The 27,956-nt window shown below is 35.1% G+C and overlaps 2 protein-coding genes across 2 annotated transcripts; one reads left to right on the top strand and one right to left on the bottom strand.

Moving 5' to 3' along the window:
* Positions 1–1,362: 1,362 nt before the first annotated feature.
* LOC128164550 (E3 ubiquitin-protein ligase TRIM71-like) lies at positions 1,363–3,946 on the bottom strand. The gene is made up of 2 exons (XM_052828463.1): positions 3,849–3,946; positions 1,363–3,495 (listed from the first exon to the last, which is right to left on the bottom strand). Exon 2 carries the CDS (start codon positions 3,455–3,457, stop codon positions 1,775–1,777), a length of 1,683 nt encoding a protein of 560 aa, XP_052684423.1. The 5' UTR covers positions 3,458–3,495; positions 3,849–3,946; the 3' UTR covers positions 1,363–1,774.
* A 3,215-nt stretch (positions 3,947–7,161) lies between these two features.
* LOC128164753 (SH2 domain-containing protein 4B-like) lies at positions 7,162–24,059 on the top strand. Its single transcript, XM_052828747.1, has 14 exons — positions 7,162–7,408; positions 9,912–10,027; positions 11,331–11,403; positions 12,619–12,775; positions 13,730–13,819; positions 14,758–14,881; positions 16,543–16,584; positions 17,669–17,831; positions 18,342–18,498; positions 19,239–19,396; positions 20,087–20,307; positions 21,408–21,509; positions 22,719–22,791; positions 23,968–24,059. The coding sequence occupies exons 2-14, from the start codon at positions 9,929–9,931 to the stop codon at positions 24,057–24,059; spliced, it is 1,551 nt and encodes a 516-aa protein (XP_052684707.1). The 5' UTR covers positions 7,162–7,408; positions 9,912–9,928.
* The last annotated feature ends 3,897 nt before the right edge of the window (positions 24,060–27,956 follow it).

Below are 27,956 nucleotides of genomic sequence, written 5' to 3'. Positions count from 1 at the left end.
TAGCTAGGATTACCTATCCTGACTATATTTAATGTGTTAATGTGTCATATAATTTGGGTAAAAACTGTCAAAATAAATTCAATTTTGAAAAATTCCCTATGTTGTCGAACATTAAGCAGTGTACATGGTTATGATATGCATTGATGCCAACAAGAAAATTGTAAATTTTTGGCCGCTGGGTCCGGGGTTGTGTTAAGTTTGGTTTTTAGCGTCCATATACTAAATATGGATTCTTTGAGGAATTTCCTCTCTACTACTGAAGTATTAGCAGTCAAATTATGTACGTAATACAGATGGAGAAGGAAGTCTGTACCAAAATTGTGAAAATTTTAGCCCTCTCAATCAGTAGTTCTGGTGTTATGGTGGGACTCTTTTTGTAATATAGTAAACATATGGCAAATCATTGAAATTTTATATCATACTACCTAGCATCTTGCAGAAAACTAAGTTCTTGGTTTTGTTGATGACTTTACTGAGTCAATGTCGCTGGTGTTGTGCGGGATGAAAATATTTTTTTTTGTGGTGGGGGGGGGGGGGTGACTGGTCATCTAAGTGCAGTATGAGGATCAACCAGAAGTGTAAAATGCATGACCCTTCGATTAAAGATTCGTGTGGGGGGAGGGGGGGGGACAACAACAAAAACTGAGCAAGTGGTTTAGATGAGATAAAGATATTTGACCTAAATAGTAATATTTTTAACCTTTGGTTGAGTGGTTCTGTTTCTTTCTTTTTTAAATATATATATATATATATATATATATATATATATATATATATATATATATATATATATATATATATATATATATATATATATATATAATTTATGATTTACATGCTGCAAATAAAAGAACATTAACCTGCCTCATGACAAAATAAGTCAAATTACTCATATTGGTCATAATTCTCCCTTCTCCAGCCAATGAATAAAATCAAATATTTGAAAATTTCAGAATACCAAATCCATTATCCTCTTAATCATTTGAAATCCCATGAATCGTGTAATCTTGTTTCTAAGCAAAATACTATAGTCTATTTTGTTTTAATAATTATAATTAAGCTGCCATTCTGTGAATCCTCTCCTGGATTTTATCTCATACTCAGGTGTACTTTAGGGTCCTTGGGCCTGTTGTTTGTTGTGAGATACATCTATTGTCTTCCTAAATCTTACTTCTGAAGTGCCATAGAGGCATTATATGCTTTTTAATTAATATATTTCATATGCAGGTACAGCTGTGACAGTCTAAGTGTCTACAACATTATACATGTAATTGGAAGGACTGTTTGCAGACGAAATACAAGTAAGTAATCAGGTAATTAAATTCATCATTACTCAATCAAAGAAACGGCAGTAACAGGTGATTCAATAATTTATTAAAACAAAGTTTGCATAGTAAGAAATATAGATATACATTGAGTTATTATTTTAAAAATAAAAAAAATCAGCATTATTCACAATCATAATTAATTTGTATGTAATATCTTTATCAGTCTGTTTACTATATACAGTAGTATATTCATTAATGCTTACATGCATCAGTATACAATGAAGTACATGTATAAAGTATCATGATTATAGAGATTGTTCACCTGTAATATAAACAGCCATGTTGTTTACGTGTACATTTTCTGTTATTTATACACACACTTTGTTTACATATAATATATACACATGGTTTGTTTGTATATAATACATATACTGTATTTATATATAGTTCATATCAATGAAACATTCCCACAGCTTACATATTTGTTGGTAATACACACAGTTTGTTTACATGTAATACTGGATTTTTTTCACTTTACCTGTGATCAACTCAGCCACAAAGAGGTTGTCTCTGGTGTCCACACATAAACCCCATGGTTTCTGTAAATGACAGTTGTCAATGTAGCGGAGGAACTGTCCGTCCTGATCCAGGATGTGGATACGGTGGTTGTCACGGTCTGCTGTCAGGATCCGACCCTGGCTGTCTGTTGTGATGCCGTATGGATCAAATGATCCCTTGGTAGTAGAGGGAGGACCAGTGTAGGTAAACCGGAGTTTCCCGGCCTGATTGACCACCACTACTGCATGGGCTCTCCAGTCTGACACACAGATATCTAGGTTCCTGTTCTCACTGATGTATTTATTGTACAGACCAGATGAATAGAGAGGTTGTCCTTTGTCGTCGTACTGAATACTTTGTTTCTCTGTGGAGCCAGAGTAACACACAACTTTTGTTTGTTTATCATCATCACTGACCATGACAACCAGGAGGTCACCAGAGGAGGTACATGTACTACAGACACCGAGAGGTCTCCACCCCTGTAGTCTGATCACTGTCTGTATCTGTGTATTCTTCACTATGTTCACAGTTCTATCCCAGTAATCAGTATAAACTAGATCCCCACTCCTTGTCACTGCTATGTCCCATGCAGCGTTCCCTGACTTGGTTTGGACTGACTTCACTAGTTCTCCCTTTAGGTTGTACAGTCTCATCTTGTTGTCCTCACCACGCGTCCATAGTTCTTCATCCCTCAGACAGGACACACTGAATAATCCATTAGAGTCTCCATACTCGGTGTTTATCTGTGTGATGATCCGGGGTACATCAATGAGCGGTCTGTCCAGGGGAGAGGACTCAGCACCGGGGGAATCCATGGTGTAGACTTGTTCTTCTGTTTTAATAGATGACGCTGACAGAGAACCAAACTGTTGATAGAGCTGTTCTTTGTTGATCTTCTGAGGGGTAAAACTTGGTAAGGACACGGTGAGTTTAGGAGGCAATCTTCTGAATTCAGCATTCCTTGATTTGTAGGCAGAGACAAGACTGACATCATTGGAGTCCACTAACTTCTTCAGATCAGCAATGGTCTGTGTGATTTCATCAATGGTGCGTGTGATTTCATCTTCCTGTTTGTTGAGGACGGCCAGGTGTTTGGTGTCCATTTCATTGAGATCAGATTTCAGTTGGTGGATCTTGGTGTCTATTTCTCTGTGCAAGGCCTCTCCATGTTTGTCTATTGCTGATGTCAATTTCTGTCTGTTTTTATTTAGAGCAGCTTTCTGGACTGGGATATTGGAGGCAATCTGTTGATATTTAGGAGAAATGGATTTCTCTAACTCTTGCATTTCTCTCTGTAAAAGTTCTTTTTTGCTTTCAATATGTTTAACAATGTCAACTGGTGTATGTCCTAAATGTTCTCCAGAAATACAGAGTGTGCAAATAGGAATGTCACATTGTTCACAGTGAAGTTCACATTGTTTTGTGGAATGTTTAGGACACTTAGGGTAATTTGGAGTAGATCCCCTCTTTTTAAATGGCACCACTTTGTGTTCTTTGGAATCATCCAAGAGATGTTCCCCCACACATGCTTTACACAGATGTATGTGACAAATGTCACAATACAAAGGGGGCCCCGGGGTCTCACAGAGACGACACCGTAACACATCCTGGGCCCAAGTCCTAGGGTACATGGTCAGGCACACGATGTAAATTACTGGAGTACTAGATCCTGAAATCAAATATCTATGATTATTTATCTCTTAAAACCCCCAATGCTTTAGTGCCTATAAGAAATTAAATGTTTGTTATTATGACTACATGTACATACCTATTCTGTTATAAAGTAAACCGCCTGTGTCTATCATTCATATTTATCTTTAGTATACATGTATATATACTGTACTTTGACCTTTTCCTGTCCTTGCATGTTTTTTACAGTGTAATTGTTAAAATTGATATCATAATTATAATATAAATATCAAAACACTTTCTTGGTCTGATGAATAAAAAGATATTTTCACTATTTTTTATCCATTCAAAGTAGAATATATCTGTTATTCCGATAGGTACAAACTGATTTACCTTAAACTTCTATCATGGCGGCTCCAGGTATTTACTCTTCCTGGTCTGGTTACCTGCCTAAAGTCACGTGATAGATTTAAATGTCAGGGACAGACTAAATAGATGACCTATTTCTTTTATTCCCCCCTCTGTCTGTCCTGTGTTGGGGATCATGTGGAAACTGTTATTGAAACATTGTAGAAGTCTCTGAGTATGTCAGCCACATGATTATTTGTGATATATCAAAAGAATTTTCTGCCAACAAGTTCAGCAAATTGAATTTAGAACGTTAACATGTGTAGAAGGCTGAAAGATAATTAAAACCATATACAATTTATTTATATCAAAAGTAAAGTCCATATACCTGATTGATGTCATAGTTGAGGTATGAAATGATTTAGTTCCACAAAATTGGTGTTTTGGCATGAAAAATTGGGTACTTCCCGGATTTAATTGGTTGGGGGGGGGGCATGAAGGGTGTGTTTGCTTCAATACCATTATTTATTGTGAAGTGTAACAAAATAAAAAATAATGATGCGTGGGCTTGAGTACATGAGGCTGAAACAACCTTGCACTCTATTCTCGGGGAAGCCAAAAGTACATTCATAAAGAATTAAAAAGAATATCATAGGGGACAAGTGGTCTTTATGTTGGAGTCAAGTTTGTCTTGACCGGTGGGTGTTGTCCTGAATTGGGGGCAGGTTGTCTCTTAATTGGTGTCTCTGTGGCGACATGTTTTGGGGAGAGTTGTTCTGACCTTCATATCAACCACCAAAGACAGGACTTTACTAGATATAGTTCTCTCTCTCTCTCTCTCTCTCTCTCTCTCTCTCTGTTATCCATTATTAGGGTCTTGATATACAGGTACCTTATAGTCATGAGTCTATTATTCCTTCTATCCATCATTCCATCCATCTGGATGTCCGATATCACGTACTAGTACAGAGCATATAGTTTCTTTTCTCTTGGCCCAATCTGGGTCATACTTCACCCACAGAGTGTTTTGGGGTAAAGGATGTGCAGTGACTTTGAACAAAGTATGATGGTCACAGGCCATAGTCAACCTCTGTGTAAAGTCCCTGTCTTGAGACTTTGCCATATATAGTTTCTCCTTTCCCCTAAGTCTGACCTGAGTCTGTGTGCTGCTGTTGTTAAGTCAAATCATTCTCCATGGCATGAAGGCGCATTAAGCCGGTGCTTATCCCCAGCTTCCGTGGTGCTAAGGGGATGTGAGTCATTGACTCCCCCTGAATGGGTCACCAGTCCATTGCAAATTGGTACTCAATTTCAGCTGGGTGGACTTAGAAAATGTAGAGAAAGTATTCCTTGACTATAATTTGCACAACACATAACATCATGAGACCACAGAGGGATTTGAATATGTGACCTTTTGTTTACTGGTCTAACACCTCTGACCACTGAGCCACGTGCTCCACCCATGCATTGTAAAGGAAGTTTAAATCAATCACAGATTAATCAAAGCATAGTTCACTTCAAAGTTATAGAATAAACCCCAATTTAACGAGGCTGGGTCTAATTAGTTCTGCCCTAGATTTTTTAATGAAATTTTTTACCTGAATTTCTACTGATATAGTTATTATTTTAAGATTAAAAAATAAGACATTTACCACACCGTTTGTTTAGGGGGTCATCTCAAAGTTTATTAATCTTTAACATAGGACCCTATGGGATTTCGCTTGAAATGTATCAATTTTGCACGTTTTTTTAAACTTCTGCCCTAGGGATTTCTTTTTCTGTTCTACATATTAAAGTTATTGCTAAAAGGCATCAAATGGTCAAATAAAAAAAACCTTTTACCTCCTTGTTTGTTCCAGGGGTCTTATCAAAGTTGATTTTTGTATGCCCAATTTCCCAGATTTGTAAGATAATGGCTATTTTTTATTTGACAAAGGCGAAAAAGGTGATCTTTATAGTATTATTAAAGCCTTCAGATATATTTAAGTAATAAAAAAATATATAACATCACATATTAAGGGTCATTTATATAAAATACATGGTTAATGTCTTGAAATATATGAATTAAGCTATATTTAGGCGGGTTAAGAAAACGTGACAGAGGGTTTGGCCTGCTGAACCCTCTTCACTTTTTCGACCCGAGCCCAAATATAGCTTATACTTCGAGACAGTTATGTTTATTCCACAATATAACATTAATTTTACGCATTAAATGAGCCATTTTCAACAAATTTCGCTGAATATCTGCAGATAAAACTATCACGCCATGGCGTCAAACAAGCAAAAAGATGACGTCACAATACAAATGAAACGCTGCGCGAAAGCGTGCGTACTCGTTCTGTACTCGGCCTCGTTAACAATGTAATCATTACTTTTATTAAATGTGTCATTTCATAGGCCAATCACTGCTTGATGATGCATTTGTAGGCTGTGGGTTAAAACATATTGTTATACTTTCATGTTAAATACTGAAATCTGATTGGTTAAGACGCAGTTAATAATATTTACTATTACCCTCAGCGTTAGCAACGCACTTGGCAACGGGTAACATTAAAAAATGTTACATGCGCGAAAATTATGCGCGTACGGTTCGCTGTAGAATTCACGTTATTTCTATATAAAAGCAGTAAAATTTTCTTAAAAATTTTAAAAAAGACATTCAGTATAACAAAATAAATAGTGCCTGTTTGGGAGGATAACAGTTGAAATTGACACCCCTCGAAAACCATTGTCAACCTCCGCTTCGCGTCGGTTGACAATGGTTTTCGAGGGGTGTCAATTTCAACTGTTACCCTCCCAAACAGGCACTATTTATATATTGTGTACAGTCATATGCAGACAAATTAGATTAATGATGATACGGCTTAATTTGTCAGTGGCTTTACATGTAGTAACTCAAATTTCTATAAATAAAGAAAAAAGTAAGGGAGGAAATACTGGATAGATGTTAATATCATGTTTTACCGAGAATCTTGGATTTCCTCTGTTTCTCATTTTTTTTATTCCGTCTACTCTCTCCTATGTTTTAAGATGCTTTTACAACATTTGAGAATTCATTAGAAACTTTAATGCTTTGTCTTTTTTGGTTAATATGTATAGTTTGCAGTCTGAACTTTTAAAATTATTTTGTTCAATTTCCTTCAGTCACATAAAAATGTGTTTGTTCTTGAAAAAGAAAATATAATATTTAATGCAGCTCAAAGGAATTAAATTAAAATCAGATTCATAAAAAATAATATAATAGGTCTATACTTTCTGGTAGGATAATTTGAATATTGGTATTACGGTGATCAATAAGAAAATAAAATGATAATTTAATGTTTTTCTCTTCCATTGCTAAAATTGAATTATGATGACTTATGATTATCTCCCTTGAGAAAATTCATTTTTCCCGCCATAACATCGTGAAATATTTTTTCCGGGTTAGCAGCGCCACCAACAGGAAGTTTTGGTAAAGTGGAAGTAGAAAGCGAAGGTGCTGTACTTCACAAAACAGCATGATGCTATGGACTTATATTTAGTGTAGAAGATATTAACTATGGAAGAATGATGCATTAGTTTCCGCCATATCATTTCAGCACGGCATTGATTGCGTTGGTCGAATCGTAAGTAGAGCATTAAAATGTGTTGCCCCTTGTTACACAGCTGTTATAAGAGAAGAGACTAAATATTCGGTTGTTGCGGCCTGTTGGTTAGCAATTCTCAGTTGTTGGTTGTTTTTGCTATTTACTTAATGTCTGTGATGCGAATACACGCATATTAAATTGACTGGAGTACGATTATCTCGTTGTGAAAACCTCTCTCTCTCTCTCTCTCTCTCTCTCTCTCTCTCTCTCTCTCTCAGCTAATGCTTTGGTAAGCAATGGAATGATATTGGACATTTTAAACTATACCTTTCACTTGTCTGCATTAAGAGAGAAATCAGAGAGTGTAATTACTTTCATTTTGATGACATTGTCAGAATGGGATGACTTGAAGATTGTCATTACAAGCTAATGGACAAACTTGTTTTGAATTTGACCTTAAGGGCTGTAACTGATTGACCTATATAATAAATAGTTTCACTGATCATTTACATTGTTTGAGTTGCTTTAATTTATTCAAACATGCAAATATTCTTGTCCCCATTAAACAATTTAAAATTGAGGTCATGTTGATAAAACTTACCAATTGTTGACATATCTATGTCAGCTATACTGTATTGAATTTCATGGAAGAGAAAACTACACTGTACAAAATCATGTGTGTTATTGATTTACATTTGCACTGAGCAATGATTTTTTTTTGCGGGGGGGGGGGGGGGGCTGTCTTTACAAAACTTGTTGCAGTCAAATAATGCATCTGTTCCTAAGTTAACTTTCATGATTTTGTGGTGGGTAGTTAGTCGTTGATACCAGTGCTGTATGATATGATGTACTGTGATGTAACAATATACAGAGGAAGGAGTATTCTACTTACTGATAAACAAGACAATGATACCAGTTCATTGAATGTCATTCTCCACCTTACAACACAGACGTTATTACACACATTAGGTCTAGGGAGAAGGAATAGGGAACATCTGGGAAGCAGTGATTCAGCAAACAGTTAATGTCCCAATGTTGTTAAAACAAAGGATATATACACAAGGTGTTTGTGTTTTTGTATTCCTTGTTGTGCAGAGATTTACTAAAACATCGCTTCTCTCTTTCATTAAAACTCCTGTCTAGATTTTTTATTTATATTGGAAGAAAGAAAAATATAGATGTGTATATTTTGATTTCTTATCAACCAGTCAGATCAAAACATCCTCAGCATTCAAGATTAAAAACTGCCATTCAGCGGAATTCTACAAGACATTTTGTAGATTCTCAGTGTGATTGGAACTCTGTAGTGATATGATAAAAACTGTGTGTTGACTCTGCTCCCAGGTATCTGGTGTTGATTACTTACTGGAGGGGGGTAGGAGTGAGATGTTTGGGGTACCAGGATGCCGTGTGTACGGTAGGGGGAGGGATTGACTGGCGTGAGTCATGTGATCAGCTTGTTTTTGGCAGCGGTAAGATAACGGGATGACAGCAGACTGGAGTCATCCTAGATATTGTCAGGTCATCGTATCAATCCTACTTCCAGCGGAAGTGAATTCACTATATATATATAAACTCCTCTCTATCTTAAACCACCATTATATGTTCATCTGTGAATCAGTTGAATCTGTCTTGTACCAAGAGAATTGAAATTACATACAAATATCATGTAAAAGATATAAAACCGTTAAATCAGCGGTTCATTTGTTTTATTTAAATGTTGGCCAATTAAGTCCATAATCTAAGGAAGAGGAAGAAAGAGTTAGAAACTTAGAATTAATTAATACAGAGAAATAGCTTTATTGTAACCAAATAGCTGACATCTGTGTAAGGTAATTTAAAGTATGTAGATAAACATGTATTTTGAAATTGTTAGGACAGAGACATTAAACGTAAAATACATATCAGTGATTTTAGAATTGAAATCCTTTGTAAAGTTGTCTCTCAGACTCTGAAAGTCTCAATGAACATTAATCTAACGGAGGGACCGTGAGGTAGAAAGCGTTACAACTGAAGTATGGCCAATGATTATTATGAGGAAGTTGTTTGTGAACACTCAAACATTCTTGAGTCTAGTAAAGTATTTATCAACATACTATTTCCTTGTGCATTTCTAAATTAGAGAAAACATAAAAATAGATCTATTGCCTTTAACATGTATACCCTGGATTCCATTTGATCTAGAGGTAATATGAGAGAAAGTCTGTAAACGTGGAAAAGTGTTAAATTTGTAGAGTTGGTAAAAATGTAAAATATGTAGTGAAATTTTCCTTGTATTGATATCAAAGTAATAAAATTCTTCATTTAAAAGAATTGTGTTAATGGTGTCACAAGTTTTTAAACCAGATGTATTCAACAGTATTGAATAAAATTTAATTATGAGTTTGAAAGTGTTTTTTATTGGCAAATGTTGTTCTTGACGTGCAGTGTTTTATTTACTCTAACAAGTACTGTTAATATTTCATTGTAATGCTTTCAAATTAACGAAATTTCATCATTAAGAAAAACTGTTAATTATGTTTGGTTTGTCTGTTGGTTACAGGTCAGCAAGAGTCCACCATGTTACAGCAGATTCTCCAGACGATGACCGTCGACCCTGACCTCCTGTCAGAGCTGTCGGACGAACAGAAGGCCATACTGTTTGTCAAGATACGGGAGGTGGGTGATGTACCTTAATCTGTACCACAAACAGATATACACATGCAGTTATATATGTATATAATTCAGAAGGCCATAATGTTTGTCAAGATTTGGAAGGTGGATGATGTACCTTAATATTGTGTATAACACATAGAGTTATACATGTACATCATACAGAAGGCCATTATGTTTGTCAAGTTTTAGGAGGTGGGTGATGTACCTTAATCTGTACCACAAACAGATATACACATAGAGTTATATATGTTTATAATACAGAAGGCCAAACTGTTTGTCGAGATTCAGGAGGTTGGTGATGTACTTTAATATTGTGTATACCACGTACAGTTATACACATTTAGTCATACATGTACATCATACAGAAGGCCATAATGTTTGTCAGGATTTGGGAGGTGGGTGATGTACCTTAATATTGTCTAAATCACATACATGTAGAGTTATTCATGTATATTATACAAAAGGCCATACTGTTTATCAAGATATTGGAGGTGTCTGATATTATATAAATAGTGTCTGTTTGGGAGGGTAACTGTTGAAATTGACACCCTGAGAAAACCATTGTCAACCTCTGCTTCGCGTCAGTTGACAGTGGTTTTCGAGGGGTGTCAATTTCAACTGTAATCTTCCCAAACAGGCACTATTTATTTTATTATATTGAATGTCTAAATTTTAAAGAAAATTTTACTGCTTTTATATACATGAAGAAATGAAGTGAATTCTATGGGGAACCGTACGCGCATAATGTATGTGCATGTAACAATTTGTTGTGTTACCCATTGCCAAGTGTGTTGCTAACGCAATCAGATTTCAGTATTTAACATAAAAGTATAATAAACCTTAATATTGTCAGTACCACATACAGTAACTGTTATACATGTATATCATACAGAAGGCCATAGTTTGTCTGTAAACAGCAGGTTGGTCATGTCCCTTAAACATTTTATGTTCAATTGAAATCAATATACCGTAAATGTATTACATTTGGCTCTGTATTTCATTAAATTAGACTAATTAGTGGTTTTAGCAGAGAGCAGCTTCTGCTAAATCAGGTACATTTCTAAATATAATGTATACAGATATTTGAATAAATGCATTCATAAATGCACCTAATTATGTAGAAAAGTCAATTTCTGCAAAATATCAACACTATAGATTTCAAAATGAATATTTTATGCCCATTTTGCTTGAATTAATTTAGTTTAACTGTTTATTTTTTATAAATCTTCAGAAACGCAGAATTAATTAATGGTTTTTAATGTGAGTTGATTGAATCTGACAAATGTTTTCCTATCTTTTAACCCAGGAACAAGTCCGGAGGTACAATGAGTTTGAGAAGAAGAATCAAGATGACCGGATTCCAAGGAAACCCAAGAAAGGTATGCTGTAACACATCGGTTGTATGCTATGTGTTGTACAGTTACGCTGGCCGTTATACTGTTGTTAATTACTGTTATTACTGTTTTATTGTTTCGGTACAAACCAATGCTCCAAGTTTGTCGTCATACTATTCTAAAGATTTCAATGTAGAAATTGTGAGATATGTTGATGATAAACTTTGAGTATTTCTTTCCACCCTAACAGAGAGGGTGGTCTGTTTTAATGGTTTCCTGCCCTAATTACAGGTTAATGTGGCGGTTCCCCGGGGTCAAGGTATTGACTTTAACACCTTGGTCTGAGTGTCACAGTGTAACTCTCATTTAATTAAACTGATTTCACTAACGTCAGTACTTCCTGATTTTAGACCATCAATGGTCTTACAGATAATGAATGCTTTAAGTGTGTATGTGCAAGTAATTAGTGGCTGATTGGAGAACTCATAGCAATCTATCTTAATGAGCTCTCTAATGATACTCAGGAAAATATATATCTGTATTGATAAGAATTAATTATGAAGTAAAATGTAATAAAGGAAGAGAAGCTATTTGATAAAGCAAAATATATCATAATTTTGGTCAGGAGCTAACAATAACTTCATTTCAGTCAAGATAGCCAGTTTTTTAGGATTAATAATATTTTAAAGGTTCATAAAGGTCATCATTTCTAAATTTTCAAGTATAGCTATAATTAATGAAGAAAGATTATGTTTCACAGGTTTTTTGCATTAAAATTGATGGTGAAGGGGTACCATTAAAACTGAATGAAAATTGAGCTACCACAATCTTTAATGCTTTCACAGATTTATATGATCAATGATGGCTTTTAGTTTTTAGACACAGCACCGCTTAAAGATTAATTCAATTGTTCGCGGTTTTTTTAAAAATACTTATGGTGTGGACTATGGAGCGATTGCAGATACAAACTTCCTTACAGTTAGATATTTGAAGGGAGACAACTTCAGGCCGTCTTTTTACCCGAAATTGATCTAAATAATCATGTCACTTAAAAGTCCATTTATATGTCAGAGCTCATGTTCAAGGAACATGTACAGATGGTAGCTATCTTCCAAGTTCTCTGTGTATTTGTGCGTCTTTTTTTGGATTTGTTTGAGGTGGCTATGATTCTGGATATGATTCATGTATGTTTTATTCTGATCACTTTTCCCATTTATTTCATCATAGCTTTGTTATTAATGCGTCTGATTTGTTGAGTAGGTAGAAAGAACGTGGACTTCCTGTTGGGCAAGAACGGCAGGGAGTGGGTCTGGGTGATGGGAGAACACAAAAAGGACAGGTCTATAGAGGAGATGATCGAGTTAGAGATCCAGGAGAGGGCACTCAAGGAGGCCGAGCGCGAGATCGAGGAGATCAGGTGAGATATAGGAAAATCAGTAATGACATATTGAGTCTTGGTAATGGGAAAACCCAAAATTGACAAATCTATAGAAGAAATGATCAAGTTAGAGATCCAGGAGAGGGCACTCAAGGAGACCGAGCGCGAGATCGAGGAGATCAGATGAGATATAGTGAGATCAGTAATGACATATTGACTCTTGGTGATAAAGGAACACAAAAGGTATCATGAATGAGATATAGGGTCTTGGTAATGGGAAAACATAAAATGACAAATCTCTAGAGGAGGTATTCAGGTAAGTACATGTAAGGGGGGCACTTACAGAGTTTGATTGTGGGAGTGGGGAGATCAGTCAAGATAAAGTGAGATCCCTGATGAGATAAACTGACAGGTTGAGAAAAACAAGCTAGATAGAATATAGTAATTTCAGATCAAATATGGAGCTGTTTTGAGAATTAGTTATATCAGATGGAATAATAGGACAGTCAGAGGAATGCTGTCAGGTAAAGTGATATCAGACGAGTTAAAGGAACAGTTTAAGAATTCCAGGTGAGATATAGTGAGATCAAGTATGAAACATAGGGACTGGTTGAGCGGATCAGGTGAGATACCTTAAGATCAGAATTTCTGTTTGGACATCTTTAATATTGTGAGATTTTCAATGAGATAAGGGAAGATTAAGCTCTATGAGATCAGTAATATGTTGTTCAATTGCATTATTTTACAAAGATGAACATTTAGTTTTAGGTTAAAAATGATTTATAAATATAGTTATAGAAGAGTGAATATATTTGAAGGAAGAGTATTTTACCTGTGAATGATTTTTTAGTCTCGCACATTGTATACTTCAAAAAAAGTAATTGCAAATTATAAAGAAATACTTATTTTTTACTTATTTGAAATATAAATTCCGTATCATAATTCACATTCATTTTTTCACCTCTCTAAATGTTGTGTTTTGGCCTTACACAGGAGGCAAGAAGAAGCAGAGCTGGCCAGGAAGTTAGAGGAGGAGAAAGAACGCATGGAGGGGGAGCAGCATCAGAAAGAGGAGGAGCTCAGGTTGTCAATCAAATATACATCTGATGTCAATCAAATATACATCTCATATCAATCAAATATACATCTCATATCAATCAAATATACATCTCATGTCAATCAAATATTCATGTTATATCAATCAAATATACATCTGATGTCAATCAAATATACGTCTCATGTCAATCAAATATACATCTCATGTCAATCAAATATACATCTCATGTCAATCAAATATACATCTCATGTCAATCAAATATACATCTCATGTCAATCAAATATACATCACATGTCAATCAATTATACATCTAATGTCAATCAAATATACATATCATGTCAATCAAATATACAATCAAATATACATTTGATTTCAATCATATATACATCACATGACAATCATATATACATCTCATGTCAATCAAATATACATCAGGTGTCAATCAAATATACACATCATGTCAATCAAATATACATCTCTTGTCAATCAAATATACATCTCATGTAAATCAAATATACATCTCATGTCAATCAAAAATACATCTCATTTTAATCAATTATACATCTCATTTTGATCAATTATATATCTCATGTCAATCAACTAATTTTCTGACGTCAATCAAATATGCACCTGATCTCAATGAAATAAAAAGTGTATACCAGATATCCACCTTATATTAAAAATTTTATATTGTATGTCAAATACAAATCACACCATATGTTAATAAATTATACATCTTATGTCAAATAGCTTGAAAAATCAATTTTCTATCATAAAAAGATCTTGTATAAACCTTTGTAAATCAACATGATGTACACACTTTATGTCATCCACTTTGTTTTTACCTCAAATAAACCTTATGTCAATCAAAGGTGACATGTTATGTAGTGCAAGAGTTAATGTACTGTGTCATTGTCAACTTATTCTGTTAACTGTTGTAAATGTGTATACAATCTGTTTGTAGGAAACAGAGGGAGGAGGCTGAACTGTACGCATCGCTAAAGCAAGCCAGGGAGATGGCGCGGAAGCTTGAGGAAGAAAAACAGAAGGCTGAGGAAGAGGAGAAAATCCGTGTGGAGCAGCTAAGGGTAAATAGAAAACACTAGATATATATCACTGGGCTGAGGGTAAATACAGGACACACTGTATCACTGGGCTGAGGGTAAATACAGGACACACTGTATCACAGGGCTCAGGGCAAATACAGAACACACTGTATCACTGGGCTCAGGGTAAATACAGGACACACTGTATCTCTGGGCTCAGGGTAAATACAGCACACACTGTATCACTGGGCTCAGGGTAAATATAGGACACACTGTATCACTGGGCTCAGGGTAAATATAGGTCACACTGCATTACTGGGCTAATGTTAAATATAAGACACACTGTATCACTAGGCTAATGTTAAATATAGGACACACTGTATCTCTGAGCTTAAGGTAAATACAAGACACATTGTGTCACTGAGCTCAGGGTAAATATAGGTCACACTGTATCACTTAGCTTGGGGTAGATATATGATTCACTGTATACTTTATCACTGAACTCAGGGTAAATATAGGATACACTTTCACTGAGCTATATATTTTGTAAAGCATACAAAGAAGCCTCTTGTCTGATTTTATCTATGTTGAAGCAGTATGTTCGTCTAATATTGCCAGTCTACTTTGCTGTTGCAATGTGCTACATGACATTATCAGCCATCTATGCTGTGGCAGTATGCTGTCTGACACTGTCAGTTTTCTATGGTGTGGCAGTATGCTGTCTGATACTGTCATTCTTCTATGCTGTGGCAGTATGCTGTCCAAAACTGTCAGTTGTCTTTGCTATGGCAGTAGGTTTTCTGATACTGTCAGTTTTCTATGTTGTGGCAGTATGCTCCCTGATACTTTCAGTCTTCTATGCTGTGGCAGTGTGCTGCCTGACATTACCAGCCATCTATGCTGTGGCAGTATGCTGTCTGATACTGTCAGTCTTCTATGCTGTGGCAGTGTGCTGCCTGACATTACCAGCTAACTATGCTGTGGCAGTATGCTGTCTGACATTGTCAGTCTTCTATGCTGTAGTAGCAGGCTGTCTGACATTGTTTTAATGTAAATAATATTATAGTTAAAAGTTTTGTAATTCAATTATTGACTGGGTATAAGGGCAATATATGATTTGTTGCACTGAAGTCAGAAATGTTGCTCAAGGACAAAGGCTGAGGATAACATTTCTGTCTGAAGGTCCAACTAATCATATGTTACCCAACTTCCAGCCAATAACTATTTTGTTATACCCTTCGCTACAGATAGTATCATCTAGTAGCATCCAGCCATTCATGTTGCACGGCCCAGATCTGACAAATATTTTAAATTACTTGTAGCTGTGATGTAGCGATCTAACAATTTGGATGTTGCACTGGCAGACTTTTTGTTGATAAGAACTATATTGAAGGATATTTTAAGGGTATAACAAGATATTTTGTTTATCTATGCTGTAGCATTATACTTTACGTTTCGGTAATATCTTAAATTCTTTTTATTTATGATAAGATAGTTGATTTGTTTGTTATTCGGGAAAAGGAGAAATGTTGCACTGTTATAAATTCAATTAACTAGCTTTTATTTAAATAACACTGGTCAGAAGCTATAAGATGTTACTCACTGACAAATAAAGAACTATTTTTGTATGTTATTTCCACATCTTACTGCTTCTCCGCCTTCTGTTCCACTGATATATTGACACTTTATCTATTGTAATGCAGCAGAAAGCGTGCCGGAGTTGTCAAGATTTAGATGCTGTGGAGGTACTGTCAATTTGGTGCATGTGTACTGAGATTCTAGAAGATACTACTGGCTTTGTCCTGTCCAGATTTAGTCATCTAAATGTGTCCAAAAGAGTTCTCTCCCATAACCTATTACACAATGTATACACGAATCTAACGGTCCTCAGTCTAACAAGACTTGATTATATTATTAATTTCTTATTCCTAGACTTAGATGACTAAGACTGTCTTTTAACGTAATGCATGCATCATTTGGTGAACTTGTGTATTTTTTGTGTGCAAGTGTGTTTGTGTGTGTGAAAGAATTTACAAGTGGTAGATGCAGTGAACTAATGGTGCCCGTGTAGTGTTAGAATATGTTCGGTTCATTGAATAAATTAGTTCTACCCATTGAATGATCTAGTTCCCCCTACATGTAGCTAACACAAAGGCTTTTGCTGCGCACCAGATCATCTTAGAAGGCATTGGATCCATCATTTACAGCTGGTTGTAGTTCATTAAATGTCTTCACTTTTGGTGGTCACCTCCTCAATAATGATTTCAGTTTTGTGTGTTATTTGTGATTGCTTTGTAAGAAGCTGGTGATATAACATGGTGTGTTTGGCTGTAGACCTGCATTGCCTGCTTTACAAATATTATGTGTTGTAAATGTCAAGTCATTTATTATTGATACCTAGGTGTATTTATAATTTATGAAGTAAACACCAAGTTTTACTTTCTGAGGTATTTATGATTCAATTAAAGCATTCACTTAAGCATAAACAAATTTGATCTATTTCTTGTATTTCTTTAAATTTTCAAAACACATGGTTTGATTTTGATGAGCAATGATTTTAACAAGAGGTCCTTCTGGTTTTAAGTGTGACTTTGGAATGATAGCATGGTCTTTACATGTGTTAATTGAATAAGGATATCTTAACTGTAATTGAAAAATAAAACCATTCTGAATGAGTACAGCTTCAATAAATCATTAATACTACAGGTGTAGGCTGTTGATACACCGCTGGCCATAAGCACAATTGCACATAAAAATTGCCACCTATTAGCTGATGGTATTATTCGTATATACTATATTCAGAAATATCTTTTTATTAATCGTTTACAGCACAGGTTTGCCGAGGATCAGAGACGGTCTTTAGAGAGACTCGTAAAGGACAAGAATCGTCGCAGTTCGGAAATCTTCACTGAGTATATGTGTAAAAGAGAGGAGATGGAGAAGATAGCAGAACAGAACCTACAGGAAGTGGAATTGAGCTGGCAGGAGCAAGGTGCTCTTCTGACATTTGTCACACCGAAGTTCTGTATACAGGGTTATTTTTGCCCTGTGTTATTTTTCGCCTTTCTTCACTTGCAAATGATTTGCCCCATCTTGAATTCGCCCAGACAAAGTTGTGTTTAAAGAGAGATAATTTTAACACCTGCAATTCACCCGCTGACAGCGAGGGCAAAAATGGGCGAAATTGAAATGGGGCAAATGTTTCCTTGTACACAGTATTCCTTATATTGACATTACACACCTAAGTATTCTACTGACATTACTCATACCCCAGTATTTTGTTGACATTACAGGCCCCAGTACTTGTATTTGCCACTCCCTATCTTTTCTACCTGCTGTGACATGCCCCAATATTCTCTGATTGACATTATCCGTGCTTACATATAATGTATAATCATTCTGTCTACATTAGTTACACCTCTCTAATCTACCTTCATTAGCTTCACTCTACCCAACATTGTATGTAATTGTATGTATTAATTAATTGTAAATTTCAATGCAGAGAAAAAAGCGAAGAAGGCAGAGGAGGAGGTGAAGGAGTTGGCGAGGAGGGCCAGGATAGAGTACAAGAACTTGCTGCGACAAGGCATGAACGTCCTGAACGCTGTGTCAGCCTTCTCAGGGAACGGGACCAATCAGAAGCCACCGGTACCCCCAAAGTAGGTCACAACAAATATCTTCCAATAAAATCAGAAACCAGCGGTAACCCCAAAGTAGGTCACAACAAATATCCTTCAATATCATCAGAAATCACCGGTACCCCCAAAGTAGGTCACAATAAATATCCTTCAATATCATCAGAAATCACCGGTACCCCCAAAGTAGGTCACAACAAATATCCTCCAATATCATCAGAAATCACCGGTACCCCCAAAGTAGGTCACAACAAATATCCTCCAATATCATCAGAAACCACCGGTTCCCCCAAAGTAGGTCACAACAAATATCCTCCAATATGATTAGAAACCACCGGTCCCCCCAAAGTTGGTCACAGCTCAATGCATCATCGAAAAAGGATGCAAGTTATTTCTTATAGTCTTCTTATACTGGAAGAATGGAAGATTAAAAAGGAGGATGTTTGCTCTTCTAATACTGGAAGAATGGAAGATTAAAAAGGAGGATGTTTGCTCATAAAAAACATTCAAATACATGAAATTTTAAAAATGTATGCAAGGCACATGGATCTGACACAAGGCAAATTGCAATGTGTGATTTTGTAACCTATGTAATGTTTACTAGATTGTTTTAACTTTACTAATTCTGTGTACAACAAAAAGAATGAAAGCAGATTTTCACATATTCTTAACTTCATGTTTAATAAGAAATGACAATTATTTTACTGGTATTAAGCCTAACTGGTATTAAGCTTTAACTTTTTATGTCTTCTATTATCGTACAGAAGTGACGAGTTAAGAAAGAGTGCAGCCAAAGTGATCAAGAAGAGGCCACCCCGACCCCCCAACAAACAGGCAGTGGTCGACTGGTTCCTGGAGGAAGAGAGACCCAAGGGGGTGGGGACTGACCCTAGCACCGGTAAAGTGGCCCAGTGGTTCCACGGTGAGTGTACCATGCTGTGGTTTGATTCTTTAAAGGAACAAAACTAATATTTTAGCCACTCATTTCATACAAGTGTAGATAAGGTCATCATTAAATTCATGCTCTGAGGTTAAAAAAATCTATTAGCTACCCATTATATACAAGGACTGAAAAGGTCTTCACCAAATTAATGCAACATTAATTTAAAGTTTTGATGTAATGTCAAGCATATGAATATGTTGTGCATTGGCATCATATTATTTAGAACATGTCGACAAGTTGTGTATACTATACAGATATAATTGTTGAGCCTATCAAATAAGGTGTTACAATTAAAACTCAATAGCATGGTGTTTGATTAATTCATTCGATTTAAAGGAATTTTCTATACATATTAGGATAGGTTGCCCTAATAAATGATAATTAATGGGCCAGAATTTTACCATTATGTCAAGGAGACTGAAATATTGTGGTCACAAGCCATAATATAGGCAAATCATATTACACAAACTTTTCAATCAGCCAATTATATTGTACATTACAATTTAAGAATACATAAAGTTGTAAGATATAAGGAATCTTCGTAATCAAAATGTTAAAACTCAAACCAAAGTAATTCATCTGTCTTGCTAGTTACCACAAAAGATTAGTTAAAATTCTACAGCTTTCATATGGTCATTTATTGATGCTGATGCTTTTTTGTGATTTCAGGTGTTATCTCTCGGCTAGAGGCCGAGAATTATTTACTCAACATGACGTTAGGCAGTTACCTGGTGCGGGTGAGTGAGCGAGTGTGGGGCTACACGATTTCCTATCGCGCTGAGGACCGCTGCAAACACTTCCTGGTCGATACCTCGGAACAAGGCTACCAGTTTTTTGGAGCTAATCAGCTTGTACATAGAAGTCTAGCCGACCTTATCAATTTTCATAAGGTAAAATTTGATACAACTACTATTACTTAAAAGCCGAGCCGTCTATGAGATTGATCAACCCAATATATTTCCGTAGTGATTCAGTAACTAACCTAATAAGTGTTTTGTTTTCCCGAGGACTATCAAGCGACATATTCATTGATAAATAGCGGTGATCTACGCAAAGCCATGTACAAGATGCCTTACATCTCGTCCAATTAAACTCATTTAAACAAAATTATCAATACCACCTTTCAAATACGCTTTAAAAATCTTCGCTTCACCCATATTACTTACAATGTTTTGTTGCTATTCAATTTTAAACCTCTGCAGAGATTTGAGCAAATTTAGACGCTGCCATTTTGTTCTGCTCCAGACACAACAATGTGACGTCAATATTAAAAGGGCAACTACTCTAATTTAAAAAAAATTCCAAAGGGCCACTACTCTAAATATTTTAAGGACTTACTGAACATGATTTCTGTGTTAAATAATATGAATAATCGAAATGAGTAGGTGAGGCGGCGGCCAATGACGGCCATATTGCCTAATATTAATCCTCAACGAACCTACATAGAGATATATGAGGCAATCACGTGCCATGTTTAATCCAATGAAAATGTGACATTTCAGTCCGAGGGAAAACAAATGTAATTTAAAAGCTTATTTTGCTGTTTAAGATTACTAGTACATGTCAAGATACTGTGGAATCATCAATACATGTGATGGTTGAATTTCGTTGGAGTTTGGTGGTAATCTTCTACATCATGAACAAATATGAAATTTGAACTCAATTTGTTTTTCATAAATATGAATTAAGTTTATAATGCATGAATTCGACAGTAATCAGCAAAGTTTGATTAAGTCAATGTCAGAATTGTTAAAATGACTGATGTTTAAAAACATTTAATTGCAGAAAAACCAAAGAAGTCAACTTTAAATTATTATATTAGTCCTGTTGTTATAAAGAAAAGAAAAATTTATAAAGTTTCTGATGTAAAGTTTTCTGAATACTTTTCAAAATCTCTGTTTGGCTTTTTCAAAAGATGGCAGCATTTTCTGTTTAAAAAGTTTGTTGTTTAGAAAAGGAAATAATTTAGAGAAATTTGGAATTTTTTTAGAGTAATCCAATCACAGTGACAGGGGGTGAGTTACTGCGTTCTGCGGTCGGCCAACTGAAGGACCCCCCGGACTACCAAGAACTGATGAGGCCCCGCATAAGAGCACAGCTTTATAAAAAAAACTACAGAAACTAGGCCACCGAAACTACTGACCAATCAGAAAAGACCTTACATCGCAGGCTGATAGAGAGGGACTAGGATAGGTTCGACAGTGATGTGCTGTAAGGAAAATCAGCAGGACTTAAATTTCCTCTCTTTTTAAGCCTTCAATATAGAGACATTTTATAAATGTATATTTAAATACTAATTACAATCCATTCTAAAAGCAATCTTTATAAAAAAAACTACAGAAACTAGGCCACCGAAACTACTGACCAATCAGAAAAGACCTTACATCGCAGGCTGATAGAGAGGGACTAGGATAGGTTCGACAGTGATGTGCTGTAAGGAAAATCAGCAGGACTTAAATTTCCTCTCTTTTTAAGCCTTCAACATAGAGACATTTTATAAATGTATATTTAAATACTTATTACAATCCATTCTAAAAGCAATCTAAACAATTAGTATTTGTCAAAGTGTAGAAATAAAATTAGTATATGAACTGTTGGACAACTCATTTGCCACTAGATGGCACTGAGAGAACTGATGTCAAACTGACATCAGCCTAGTGGCCTTATTTACTAGTTTATATTTCCTAAAATATTGCGACTGCTGTCATTCAGAACAAACCGTGATCCTGTATCAGTGGTTGTTATGGAGATGTCCACCATGTTATTTTTTTCACTTTTGTTATAATTTTTTGTAGAGTACAAGTGCTGTTAAGCTGAGGTAAATGAGCGTCTATAGATTTTTACCAGGTTGTACCCAATCTTATTATCTCCATATCATTTTATATAGCATTGTGTCAATTTTAACAAGCCGAACTGCTTGACCTGAGCGCCCTTTGTAGAGAATGATATACCACAGTAAGGGAGGAGGAAGCTATGGCTCCGTATATCACTAAAACTGATTGACTAATAGGTGCAGATTCAGCTTCATTTGTTTTCTTTTTTATTGTTTCAAACAAATGTGAACAAGGGTTGTGAGGTTGCTAGTATGTGTTCACTGAAACTTGGTTCTTTCTGATAAGCTGAAGTAATTTTCGTTCATCTAACAGTTCAAAGTGTTTCATTGGGGTTTTTTCAGTCTGATTATAAATACAAAGACTTTTATTTAATGCGAGCTCTGTGTGTTCACATAAATCTTGATAAACCATACCCTATAATGTGAGTTGATTGAATCTTACAAATGTTTTCTTATCTTTTTACCCAGGAACAAGTCCGGAGGTACAATGAGTTTGAGAAGAAGAATCAAGATGACCGGATTCCAAGGAAACCCAAGAAAGGTATGCTGTAACATAACGGTTGTATGCTATATGTTGTAATGTTATCCAGGTTGTTATACTGTTGTTAATTACTGAAATTACTGTTTTATTGTTTCGGTACAAACCAATGCTCTAAGTATGTCATCATACTATTCTAAAGATTTCAAATGTAGAAATTGTGAGATATGTTGATGATAAACTTCGAGTATTTCTTTCCACCCTAACAGAGAGGGTGGTCTGTTTTAATGGCTTCCTGCCCTAATTACAGGTTAATGTGGCGGTTCCCCGGGGTCAAGGTATTGACTTTTACAACTTGGTCTGAGTGTCACAGTGTAACTCTCATTTAATTAAACTGATTTCACTAACGTCAGTACTTCCTGATTTTAGACCATCAACAATCTTACAGATAATTAATGCTTTAAGTGTGTATGTGCAAGTAATTAGTGGCTGATTGGAGAACTCATAGCAATCTATCTTAATGAACTCTCTAATGATACTCAGGAAAATATATATCTGTATTGATCAGAATTAATTATTAAGTAAAATGTAATAAAGGAAGAGAAGCTATTTGATAAAGCATAAAATATCATAATTTGGTTAGGAGCTTACAATAACTTCATTTCAGTCGACATAGCCTTTTTGTAGGATTTATAATGTTTTAAAGGTTCATAAAGGTCATTATTTCTAAATTTTCAAGTTTAGCTATAATTAAGATTATATTTCACAAGATTGTTGCATTAAAATTGACGGTGAAGGGGTACCATTAAACCTGAATGAAAATTGAGCTACCACAATCTTTAATGTTCTCTCGGATTTATATGATCCAAATGATGGCTTTAATTTTTAGACACAGCACTGCTTAAAGATTAATTTATTTTTCCGCGCTGTTTTAAACATGATGTGGACTGTGGAACAATTGCAGATACAAACTTCCTTTATTTGAAGGGAGACAACTTCAGGCCCCGTAATTGATCTAAACAATCAAGTCACTTAAAAGTCCATTTACATGTCATAGATAAAATTCAAGGAACATGCACAGATGGTAGTTATCTTCCAAGTTCTCTGTGTATTTGTGCGTCTTTTTTTGGTTTGTTTGAGGTGGCTATGATTCTAGAATTCATGTATGTTTTATTCTTGTCACTTTTCCCGTTTATTTCATCATAGCTTTGTTATTAATGCATCTGATTTCTTGAGTAGGTAGAAAGAACGTGGACTTCCTGTTGGGCAAGAACGGCAGGGAGTGGGTCTGGGTGATGGGAGAACACAAAAACGACAGGTCTATAGAGTAAAAGATCGAGTTAGAGATCCAGGAGAGGGCACTCAAGGAGGCCGAGCGTGAGATCGAGGAGATCAGGTGAGATATAGGAAAATCAGTAATGACATATTGAGTCTTGGTAATGGGAGAACACAAACACGAGGGGTCTATAGAGGAGATGATCGAGTTAGAGATCCAGGAAAGTTAATCTAAGGAGGCCAAGTATGAGATCAAAAGATCAGTTGAGGTATAGTGAGATCTGTAATAAAATATAGGGTCTGGGTGATGGGGATCACAAAAACGACATATAGAAGAGATGATCGAGTTAGAGATCCAGGAGAGGGCACTCAAGGAGGCCGAGTGCGAGATCGAGGAGATCAGTTGAGATAAAGTGAGATCAATAATGACATACTGAGTCTTGGTGATGGGGTTCGTAAAACATAAGTGTGTTTTTGTGATACAAAGACTCATCATCACCTTTGCTTTTGGGAGTGGCTTCAGAGTAGAAGTGTAAGAGATGTTTTTACCATTTGCAACCAAACCTTTTATGTTTTAATTTTAAAAGTATGAATTGTATTTTAGAAATGAAATGTGGTGATAATAAAAAATGTTCCAAAGTCCAAAGAAAAAATGCAAAACAGGAGCAGAGCAAACATGGACCTCTAGAAAAATTAGAGGTAGGATCAGGTGCCATGAAGGAATGAGCATTTTCTGCTGAACGGTCCTGACATTGTATGACGTTTGGAGTTTGGTGTTTGATTGTGTAAATAATGCAACAAATCTTGACTCCTTACTGATTTTATGCAAATGTCAAACGCTGCAAAAACAATTTACCTTGGAAAACTTGAATGCCTCGTAAACATCATACTAAGGTTTTTTTGGTCTAGAGTCAAAAGACCTACATATTATGTCATTTGTGTAGTTTTAATTCTTTGTTTAAAATGGGTTGTTTAAGATTTCATTGATATTTAAATGTTTATTTTAATTCTTATTTTGTAGTTTTAACTTGTTAAAAGTTTATCAATAACATGTACACTCATATGAAAAGTTACTGTAATGAAATTTTTGTTTTGAGTTGGTCAGACGAATCAGAAGTTTCATGTACTATTTGATTTTAGCCTATATTTAAGCTTTGGCTTTCTGATATATCATTAAGCAATGTCAATGTCATAGTTGGAGTCAAGGATTTCAAATGTCCATATCTTCAATAAGATTGAAAGTAAGGTCATAATCCTCATCCAAGTTAATAAGTCTACACTACATGAACATGTATTATATTCGGTGTGTTTCAATTTTTTGCATTGAATCAAACTTAATATTTCATTTTTTATATTTTATTTTAACGAAAAAAATACACTTAATGTGAATATTTAACATTGAGTTTTGACTTTCTTTTGCAACCATAAATGTCTATTTGTCTGATGATTCAACTTTGAAATACCCACAAAGTACATTTGTAAATGCAGTGCCAGAAGCCAACCTACCAAGTTTCATCTGAATCAGATCAGGTATATATCTGTGTGTACATGTCAGGAATCAATAAACAAGGTGTATTACTGATAAAAAAAACATGATTTATATGGTTAATATATTCTTTTTGAGAATGTATTACACCTTTTAAGAATACATCAATGCCATGGAAATAATTCAAATGTACACCATGGTCTAGCAATTGTAAAATGTTCCTATTGTTGATCTGTTTGCAACGTAGAAGAAAGTGATAAGTTTTACATGTAGAAATTTTACCTTTGTTGATATATTTTGTATTTTCAACGTACAGAAAAGATGTGATTGGTCACAATTTATGCATACAGTAAACTTGAAAATAAAAATAAGACGTTTTAACAATGGTTACATTTGAAATGTCTTTTTTGTGATAAAACAACAACTTAGATTTTGTTTTTATTTTTTAATAAATTCATTATCGGCACATTGCTTCTTCAACGAAGTCACATAGTTGTTTTTTTCAGCATGGAAACACAAAATCTGCGTTACTTGAAAAATTGATACGTATCAAATTACATACACTGTTGGGGCACAAAATAATGAAAATAATATAAAAATAGTACGAGAGAAAAATTACTCACTTTTATCAAAATATCATATAGCTGCATATTTCAATGGGTAAGTTTATTTCTATCCTGAAAATCTCCTGTAAAGAAGAAATTAATTCTTGTAGAATTCTAAAACAAACGTCATATCATGAAGCAAATTCAGAACGCTTGTTCAGAGTGGACTATACCTTTGTTAACTTGACCGCTTTGCTTCCTCTGTAGCACCACCAAATGTTGACCTCCTCCTCATCTGATGGTTGTGTACAAGTTCACCAGCTGAGCTCAGGGGAGCCCATTCCTGTTTCATCCTTGAAAGTTCATAATAATGAGGCCTGGATCACAGTTTCAGTTACTGAGACACCAATGATGTCTGCACAGGTTGGCATATTTACACAAATATCTAGAAATTTTAACAGTCCAAAATCATCCGAACTTCAATAATTTTAAAGGAGGTTTTTATCTGTCTTAAATTGTTCTTGTCAAGATATCAACCTTCTTGATTAGCATGGAGTTGCATATTTACTGTTTTGAATCTAAGATATTGTACATTAACCGATTATTCTGCTGTGTATGTTTTGTTCAATACCATTACATAAGAAACCTTAATATATAAATTTGTAGGTTTGATGTTAACTAATGGGCTAGAATATGAAAAAGTCTTCTTCACTAATACTCTTCAGTAAAAGGTAGGTCTCTTAATAACCTAGCTATGAAGGAACATACTACACTACATGCAGATATCAGCAAAATAATTTAATGATTTACATATACTAGTTTTAATAAATACATGTATGACACAGTAAGTTTTGTAATTTTGCAAGATTTGGTAAAAATAAAAATCCATTTAAGGAAAATTTGTATTCAATTTTGAAACAAACAGAAAAATTATGTCTATTATAATGTTACTGATTTTAATGTCAATATTTTGCTAATATGAAGACATGAGATGGGCATGTGCAGTATTTAGTATTGTCCAGTCAGAGACCATCCACTTTATACAGGAAGGAAAGAATTATCCTTTATACATTATAAATATATACATAAATAAATGTTTTTTTATGTCCTAAATATGTGTATCACAAATTATCATTTAAATGTCTACAAATAGTTTTCTCTCTCCTTTTTAGCAACAATTCAAACAGGATTGCATGCATTGTTGATGAGACATGTTAATATATAGAGGTTTGTTTGTGTTGTAGCTATGATGAGCACCTCCTTGCGTGGAACTGCAGACAGATGAAGCATCCACTGGCAGACACACATTTAGGCGGGACATCTGTAGGGTCAATTGGCACCCTGGTCACACACAGCCACGATGTACAATGGTTACCATGTGGTGGACACAAAATATATCTCAGGTAATAATACACCTGTAATTAGTGTCATGAGGGCCACAATGTACAATGGTTACCATGTGGTGGACACTGAACATATCTCAGGTAATAACACACCTGTAATTAGTGATATGACGGCCACAATGTACAATGGTTACCATGTGGTGGACACTGAACATATTTCAGAAAATAATACTTTTGTAATTAGTGTCATGGTGGCCACTATGTACAAGAGCTATGATGTGGTGTACACTATACATAATGTGGCCACTATGTACAATAGCTATGATGGTGGGGAAAGTATACATATTTTAGGTCATAATGAACCTGTAACTAGTGTTCTGCTGGCCACAGTGTACAATAGTTACCATATGGTTGAACAATTTATTTTTTCTCATTGGTTGTAGTTTACAACATAGAAAATATTACAAACATATACACAATTTGTAAACACTTTATGAGTGAGAAGAGGAGAAATTATTCTGTACAAAATATATATGAAGTATAAATGTACATTTTTTATGGAGATAAATATATAGGAAT

The sequence above is a fragment of the Crassostrea angulata genome, chromosome 10, assembly GCF_025612915.1.
Source record: "Crassostrea angulata isolate pt1a10 chromosome 10, ASM2561291v2, whole genome shotgun sequence".
Lineage (NCBI taxonomy): Eukaryota > Metazoa > Mollusca > Bivalvia > Ostreida > Ostreidae > Magallana > Magallana angulata.
Note: the sequence above shows the minus strand (reverse complement) of the source record. Positions and strands in the feature narration are given on the sequence as shown.